Below are 8,906 nucleotides of genomic sequence, written 5' to 3' on the forward strand. Positions count from 1 at the left end.
CCCGATTAGGGGCCCAGGGCCTGCTGCGAGGGGCAGCCCAGCGCAGGGAGGCATTAGGAAAACACCGTGACTTTCACATCAACATGGAGAAAGAAATTTATTTGAGAAGTTTCAGCCACAAACAAGAGAGCAACAGTATTGAACTAACAAACAGACACACACAGACAAGGGAAGTTATTCTATTTACAACCGGGATGTGACAATTATTAAAAGCATCTAGCTAAGGGCCATTGCACGGAGAGCTTGGGGCCACTAAGGACCTAAGTGCAGGCTGGAGGGAGGTTGCAGGTCCCCATCACCTCGGGCACGTCCTTAAAAACGTAGTGCTAAACCAGGGGTTCTCTCTTAAAGAAGTTAGCGGCTGCTTGGAAGTACACAGAGCAGGTTTCACATCCTCTAAGGATACAAACTACAGGAACAGCCTTCCTCTAACTGAAACGGGCCCTGCAGAGCTCAGCAACACCCACCACGGCTCAGCTGCACTGGGCACCCACCTGCACGTGGCAGCACACAGAAAAAAACACTACTAAAAGCACCTCAGGGTGCTGGAGCCAGGGCCGYACCGCGCAGCGGTCACTCCCGGGGCACGGCCGCCTCCAGGACCTCCACGATCTGAGCGGCGGAGGGGCGCTTCTGCGGCTCCTCGCTGGTGCAGACGGAAAACAGCTCAATCATTCGCTGGTACGACTGGTCCAGCTCCTCCATGTTCAGGGCGGGCCTGGTTCCCAGAGCCGCRTAGTACGCGTCCTCATCGAAGTCGTCCTCATCAAACGAGGCATCTGGCCAAGAATGTTTCAAATGCGTCAGTAAYGGCACAGCTCACTYGCCTGCAAGTTGTACCTGCCTCCCCGGGGGCTTCCGATAGACCTTTAACCTTAGTTTCCCCCCCYTTTTTTTTTTTTGGTAGAAAAGCAGGATCCTGGACTTGGATCCTCACTCCACAGGGCTGCCCAAGATCTACCTCGGAGCCTGCCCTTCATTCAGCTCTGCTCCCTTGGCCCTTGGGGCTTTACGCCCTGGCCGCCCATCATCCATCCTCCGCATCTGGGCTCCTGCCGCCCAGGTGCTTAGACAGCTGCTTGAACCGAGCATCAGTCACTTTGCCGTCCAGCACCAGGCATCAGGGCGCCGGGCCAAAGCCTCCTGCCGTCACCAACACCGAGATACGAGCCCCGAGCTGTGCCCTGCTGAGCCTCGTGGAAACAGCCRCCACCAGCAGTTACCCACGTACACAGACGCATTCCTGGAGGATTTTCCACCCAACACGCCACTTCCTTGCAGAGGTCCRGCAGGTCCAGCACCCCAGGGGCCAGGGAGCAGATCCGCCACCAGGCCGCTGTCACAGCACCCCCGCACAGCCCTTCCGCTCCCACTCCGGGGTCTGCGCCTGCCTTGAACTCTGAACGAGGGCACAAATCCCCAGCGAGGTGGCAGGAGCTGCCCAAAGCAGCTCAGATGCTTCCTACTTTGGTCTGTAAAAGCTAAACGGGAGCTTAGCAGCCCCCTGCTCCGGGCACCACGAGCGCACTCTGGCTTCTCCTTTCCGAAAAGCTCAGCTACCTTGAATATTCCTGTGCTTCATTTAAAGCACGGTGTCATTTTAAGTTGTCCTCACCCCATCATTTTGGTGTTACCTAAAACAGCATCCATCACACTGCTGCAGTGTGCGGATACTCCTACGCTGCCCTGCCGGCCTGGGGGGAGCATGCAGGACAGGCCCGGAGCGTGGCCCGAGCACGTTGCTTGGATCTCGGAGGAACAGCAGTACGGCTCGGGGACATCTTCCGAGCCTACTGACCGAGCTGGGAGCGGTGCTGATGGGAATTTGATGAGCAGCCGAAATTCAAGTTCTCTGCAGCTGTTGGACGAGCAGCTGGAGCGCCTACAAAGAACGCCGGCTCGCGCTGCGATTAGTTACGATCATTTATCAACTCGCCCTTTGGAGTTAAAAAGCCAAACAAACTTGAAAGCGGCCCAGCCACCTGCAAAAACACTGAAGGAAGCTGGCAGGCGCACGGTCTGCAGAAAGTCCTCGGGGCAGCGCCGAGTAGGTCTGCGGGGAAGCGAGGCAGGGCCGGGATCRGCAGCAGCTGCGCCACGGCTCGAGGCAGAACACAGGGTTACAGTCGGCGAGCAGGAAAAGGCAGGGCTGCTCCCCAGCACTCACTACTGCTTCTCCCTTTTCCTCAAAGCAGCCCCGAAAGACCAACACAAGCGGATTCAGACTCCTGGCTTTGTTGGGTTTCCGGCTGTACGGACAGACGTGACGGATGCCAGCCCAAGGGCTTGCAAACATGGGAGACTGACCATTTTGGTGGTACTAACATGARCTGTAAAAATCAATTCCACTAGGAAAATAAAGTGCTTCTAGGAGCAGAAGTTGCTCAGCAGCACACAACCGGCCAGCAAGAAACGTAGACAAACCTTCATCATCACTGTCATCGCCCAGGTTGAGATGGGGCACGGAGAGGGTCATCATTTCCCAGAGAGTCAGCCCAAAAGCAAAGATGTCGGCCTTATCGGTGATGAYGCCGTCCTCCTGCAGAGCTTCCTTGGGCTTCCAGGGCTCGGTGCCGATGTAGCACGCCTCCGGGTCGCTCACTGGAAGGAAACAAATGACTCGGTTATCTGCTGGGACTCGCAAACACGATAAGATACRGTCACAGCTCACCACACCAGCTGGTCAAGATGTTCCAGGGATTTACCCTGCTCAGGCATGCTAAAGCCAAAGGGCATGTGCTGTTTGGAGCTGAACCTGTTTAATTCCTACGCATCCACACAGTCTCAAATTCCCTGTAACCTGCGGCTTGCCCTGCTCAGCAGCAGGGCCGGACACAGCGGAGCTTATGCTTCTCTGCAAAAGCTGCTGAACATGGTCCCCACACCGCACGTTCGGGATTGGGGAGAACGCCGGGAGGAGGTTTCACATYGGAGCACCCCTGAGGCTACGCGGCCCAAACGCGCATTGAACAGCCGAAGCAAGAGGCCAGAGCTGATGTGCTCGGTGGCTTGATCGCTACTATAAGGAACCCTGCAATGAAGAGATGAGAGACCACCCGAGTTTTACACAACCATTTCCACTTTGCAGCTTTGCCCCTCTGGGGATGCAAGAACAGGGTGAGGAGCACTTGCCGGTCACTTCCCTTCCCAGATCCAGGTGTCCAGCCGGTGCCAAGAGACAAGGCCAGCCCGGCCCCCTGAGGCCGACCAGGCCCCATCGGTCCCCACYGCCGCAGTATCTCCTGCTGGCCACGCAGTCACTTCGTTTTCTTTACTCCAGCACAAATCAAATTCTTGCTAGTTTGTTTAATTAACATCTCCAGGAGCTTATTTAGCCTTGGGAGAGTTCAATCAATCTACTCTCAGCCTGATGAAGAAAGCACCAGGCGTGACTCCGTTCCGGCCCCATCAGCCCCCTGCCAAGCCAGCACACAGCTACAGGCAGACTCTCTGGGTGACAAGGACATTTYCCCCCGCTTTCCTTAGCGAATTGCTGAGCTTTCCGTAATCTCAGCTGTTCAAGAAACCACTTTCTCGCGGTGCTGATCTTCAAAAGCCCCGCAGGTTAGGAGAAGCGAATGCCGAAATCCCCAAACGCTTCGCACGGATCAGGACCTAGCATCCTTTCCGAGGCTGGGTGGATGTTGTCTTCTTAAGACCTTGAGGAGGCAAAGCCAAAATCAGGCTGAAGCGAGAGGACTTCTTCCTGTTTAATCGGCCCAGGAATCGATGCTTTAACCACGCTCCTCTTTGGGAGATTACCCTGGGGCGTTGCCTCTAGCTCTCTTGCTCCTTATAAAAGGGAACAGCTACTAATAAAAATGTAATAGAGCAGCTTTATAAATTATGAGGCTGTTGCAGGCCCGAGCGCTGCGGAAAGCAGCATAGAAGAGTTCTTGTAATTAACCCAAACACATTCCTGCTGTTCACAGCCAAGCCACGACGCCGTTAGACATCTGCTTCTCATTTACATGAAGTCTTTATAATGTTTGCATTTGGCTCACGCTTCCTTCCAACGCTGTGAGAAAGATTCATTTACTTAACACTCTGGCAAGAGCATCTCCTCAAGAGCGGCCGGCAGGGCCTAATCCAGTATTCCTTGTGCAACGGCACTCCTGCCGGCGGAAGCGGAAGTGCGAGCGCGGAGGAGCACCAGGCTGAGCTGATGGAAGGCCCTTCGCGCTGGAAAGGCTCCTGCTGCCCTGCTGGAGGTGGTCACGCAGGAAGAACGAACGCGGCCAGCTGCCCTCAGGCTCGGAAGGCAACCGCATCCTCGGACGCCAGCGCCAGCCCCTGCCCTCGTGACAGACACCGCAGGTCTGGGGAAATCAGAGCTGGACCAAGGGGCCTTGTTCCAAAGATGCCCTTCACCCACGTGCAGTGCAGACAGCCACTAGCCCATCCTTTCCTCCAAGGCACCAGGAACGTAAGTGTTCAGACGTTCTCCGCTCCTGGAGCCAGATGCTGAAAACCGCTAAACACTCAGGTCCCCTCCTCACAGCCCAACCTACCAGTCATGTTTTCATCCAGCGGCAGGGACACTCCGACGTCACAGATCTTTATGGCTTCAAAGTCACCTTTAACCACCACATTCGAAGACTTGATGTCTCCGTGGAGCAGCTTCTTATCGTTGTGCAGATACTAAGAGGCAGAGAGAGGCAGTTAACACCTGCTTACAGGCTGAGCTACGAAGAGACAGCAGAAAACATCAGATATAGACAGCAATGCATCGACTTCTTAATATTTAACGTACTTAGCCTTAAAAACTCAAGGGTGGATCAACGTTTCACTGTAACATGTGCAAAACAATACACAACAGCCACAGAAATGTCCGAGACAAGCAAGCAGATCTGGGGAGCTCGGGAGGTTTATAGCAGCTGACACTTCACCCCCAAGCATATTACTATTATTAACAGCAAAGCTTGAACCTACACAGGACAGGTTGCTTTGAGGCTTACAGCTACCTTTTAGTAAAAGGCCCATCTCTAGCACAGCAATAAATATTTGCRAGGGGGTGCGAAGAGAGGGCATCAGCTGGTGGTCAAGCACACATCGGTTTTGTTGCAAGAGCTCGGAGCCGCCTCTCCTCAGCAGCAATAAACTCACTGCCACGGTTTGGGAAACCTGTGCTTTGCTTTGACCTCTAGCRCAGCCGGGGAGCGGGTTAGCAGTGCTCTAGGCTGTGCTGCGATTTAGACAAAATATCACTGCTCGCAGCGGCGAAAGCCACCGTTTTCCCCTTTATCCCTGCAGTAACGAGGTGGGTCGTGACAAAACCATCCTAAACAGCGGCTGCTGCAGGTCGGAGAGAGAGAGGAGGTACGCAAGCGGCACCAGCTGGCAGCCGCAGGCATCGTCTATTTTCACTGACGAGACCAGGTTCCCGTGACTGCCTGGCACGGAAATAACGATGCAGAGTTTGGTCAGGGTGCGCGGAAGCCTCTCCTAGCTTCTCAGAGCATCACGATCTCGTATCTCACACCAACGCGAGGAACTGGGACGAGGGAGCTTCTCTCTTCTCGCTCTCTCCTCCGAGCTGCTCCAGCTCCCTGCTTTTGCTCTTCGGTAGCTGGAAGGAGCCTCTCCTGTCTCCGTCTCTCCCCGCTTATCCAMGGAGGGAAGCAGAAGGCTAACACATGTCGCCGCCTTCTCTCTACTCCCTCCTCAGTGCCCCCGGCCAGACTCTCTGACCACCCACACCCTGGGGTGCTGCCAGACTTCTTCCGACGGGGATCTGGCAGCCCGCCTCCTGCTGGGCTAGCGAGCAGGGACGGCAGGTAGTCCTAGGGGAGGGCAGCAACGCGTCAGCAGGACACTAGTGCCAACAACTCTGTCTCATCAATTTTTATTAATAATATATACTATATATTTAATATTACTCCGATCATTAGCTTCGRGGCTCAGACTGGCTGTTTTTCCACCTTAGTTTGTACAGCTTGCAGGCAGCCCGGGTCCACCTGACCAAGGCAATTTTTGAAACCCCCCCCCCCCCAAGGCATTTTATGAACTCTACAGCATCTGCTCTCCATTTGCAGACACGAGTGCCGCGCCTGGCCTTCTCGCACACTGAATTCATTTATTTTTCCAGTGTCACTGGTGTATACAGTTCCAGAACGAACAGCTAAGGTTAATATTAAACATACCTTCAGCCCCTTTGCCATGCTCACGGCAACTTTGAAAATTGTAGCAGCAGGGAAAGGGCCCAAATGTTCTAAATTTCTTTCTTCAATTAAGGCATTGAGAGATTTCTCTCCTCCGTACTCCATGGCAAGGCACATGCTTCCATCGTGGGCCTCGGTAAACGCACGGTAACCTTCGGACAAAGACCGTATTTGTTAGAGGGTTGGAGCAGGCATCAGCAGGAAGAGGCACTTCCTCATGCTCACGCGCCCGATTTGACATGGGGGGTCTCACCGATTCACAAGGCGCTGTTAATTATGGCAATCTGCGAACGAGGAAACCCTAAAACCCATCACAGAAGGCGCCGCAGTCCCTCGGCGGGAGTTCTGAGACCGCGGCCGACGGCTCRGCAAGCCCACGGCAAACGCGAGGTGCCCTCAGGCCTGACCAGCGCAGAGCCCAGAAACGCTGCGCGACTTTAACGCCTTTGAGGTGACAGAGGAAGGGAGGCCCGGGGCGGTTTACAAAGAGGGAGGCGCGCAGGAGGGCAGCGGAGGGGCTGACCTGCTCTTTAACGGGCAGAAGATCCGTAGGACTGACTTCTCCAGTTAAGGAGATAAGGAACCAGCTAAGCGAGACAAAGGGCTGGGGGATATTTGGGAAAGCTAAGCCTCCTATCTCACAGGGGCGATCTCACAAGGTAAGAGCGATGTGCGTGTGGACTGTCATTTAATCATTCTGCCCCCACGTTTTATTCCTACCCTTAAACATCGCTTTTCAGGGGGAAGTGTAAATGGGAAAGTCTTGCATGACAGCACAGCAAAAGTCTTCTCCTGCAAACGATCTGACTTTGTCACTCACAACCTGTAACGAAGGTAAATCCCTTAGTTAAGTAGTTAGTTAGCCAAGTTAAATAAGCCGCGTTGGGTCTGACGAAGGGGCGGGCAGCCCAGTATACTGGCTGCAAAGCATAAGAACAGGGCAAGGACGCAGCGACGGGTCCCCTGCGCACGCTCAGGTCACACCAGCCGGCTCCGGAGTCAGCTCCAACAGCTTCATTTGCAATTTAAGGGACACGGGCTGCACTGGAAACTTACCCACAATGTTTGGGTGCTGGAGGTTCTTCAGAATYTTGGCTTCTTCGTTCAGTCTCTTCTGATAGATGTTTTGCTGGCTCTTATTGCATTTGGGATTGATTTTCTTCACAGCCCACGGGGAACAAGAYGAACCTTTGGGAGATCTGCACGGGAAAGTCGCACATAGCCGAATCAGGGAGCGCCGAACCACTCCGTTTGCGAGCGTCGGCGTTAAAGCTTTCAAAGGTCACTGAAGAAGCCCCGAGGGCTGGGAGCGTCTGCCTTCCACAGTGTGGGACGTATAATTTACAGAATAAAAAAAAAAAGCTAAAATAAAGAGACTATATTCTGCCAAWGTGTACACACTGCATAGGTGCATAGTAATGCTTTGCCCATATAGAGCACTTCAACAAATYTTCAAGTGTTTTAGAAAAGGAGATCCGCATCCTTTTTCAGTGGGGAAACCGAGGCAAGGAAGGAAGCAGCTTGCTCAACAGGCTAAAGCAGAGCCAGGAACTGTCCCCAGACGCCTGATTTCCAGTCCAGGGAAAGGCTGATGAGGTTATCCCCAAAACAGCACCAAAATGATGGGCCCTTTCCAGCACGGACACCTCCAGCACTGCTCGGGTGTATGTGAATAGGAGAACTGGGAATCCTGCACCCCGTCCTTGACTCCGTGCCCTTTGCAGCCTGCAGGTCAGTCAAGACAGCATTTTTTTTTTTAACTCAGAACTGATTCACTTCCCATCCCACAACATCTTTTCCTCCTGGAGCCACGTAAATCCCGTTCCCGAGCACCGCACTGTATTTGCGCTCTCCCGCTTACCTTTTCATCAAGTAGACATTCACCCCGGTGCCGTATCCGAGCTTTTGCATGAAGGGAGAGGCCGGAATAGTGACAGAAGCTGCCCCCACATCTAAAAAGAAAAGGAAAAAAAMCAAAACCAACCCCACAAATGACCGCACAAGCGGAAGAAGTAGCGAGCAGCAGTACCCTCACACCCCGTGGCTAGGCGCTGATGCTCTTATTACAAATCCCATTTGTGACCATATCGTACTCGCTTTGCCCTGTGCAGAACGAGCTCAGATTTTAGAGAAGCTCCTGGCCAAACCTCCTTTCCTCCGCACCCTTTCGGTGGGGTCAAACACAGACCCCACCAAGGTATCGCCTCACCCAGAACAAATCCTTGCGAAGCGCTGCGGGAGGTTTGATTTTCAGGTCCGATCGCAGACCCAGCTTGTTCGCCGGCCCGGAGGGAAGACAGGAGCAAGCAGCGACAGAACCGGCTCGGCACCGGCCGGGCGGACACCCATTGCCGCCAACGCAGCGGGCCACGGGGCGGGGGGGAGGAAAAGCTCGAGGAGATCAGCAAAACCTCTCTGGAAAGGCGCAGAGCTCGCAGCCAAACGCAGCTTACCAGCCTTCTCCTTGCTCTTCAGGTTGGTCTGAGGTCTGAGCGCTTCCATCGCCGCAGACTGCTGGGGGCTCTGCGGCAGGGAGGAGCAGAGAACTGTTGCGGCTCCGTCCCGAAACACTCGCCCGGGGCAGAGCAAAGGGCAAACAGCAGCGATTCCTTGCTGCATTCAGAGCGATTAGCTGCTCGGTGCTAGGGTATCATATAGATTTTGTCCCCAGCTTAAGAGAACCAGGCCGGGGCCCCCGCTGGGGGGATGGGGAGGAGGGGCCCCCCCGGAGGCCGAGGCCCCCGC

The 8,906-nt window shown here is 54.5% G+C and overlaps 1 protein-coding gene across 1 annotated transcript; it reads right to left on the reverse strand.

The window, feature by feature from the left end:
• Window positions 1-101: 101 nt before the first annotated feature.
• PBK (PDZ binding kinase) lies at window positions 102-8,700 on the reverse strand. Its single transcript, XM_026066988.1, has 7 exons — window positions 8,615-8,700; window positions 8,023-8,113; window positions 7,218-7,360; window positions 6,144-6,313; window positions 4,512-4,641; window positions 2,425-2,601; window positions 102-779 (listed from the first exon to the last, which is right to left on the reverse strand). The coding sequence occupies exons 1-7, from the start codon at window positions 8,661-8,663 to the stop codon at window positions 574-576; spliced, it is 966 nt and encodes a 321-aa protein (XP_025922773.1). The 5' UTR covers window positions 8,664-8,700; the 3' UTR covers window positions 102-573.
• Window positions 8,701-8,906: the final 206 nt, after the last annotated feature.

This window comes from Apteryx rowi, unplaced genomic scaffold, assembly GCF_003343035.1.
Source record: "Apteryx rowi isolate R43461 unplaced genomic scaffold, aptRow1 scaffold_251, whole genome shotgun sequence".
In the NCBI taxonomy this organism is placed as follows: domain Eukaryota; kingdom Metazoa; phylum Chordata; class Aves; order Apterygiformes; family Apterygidae; genus Apteryx; species Apteryx rowi.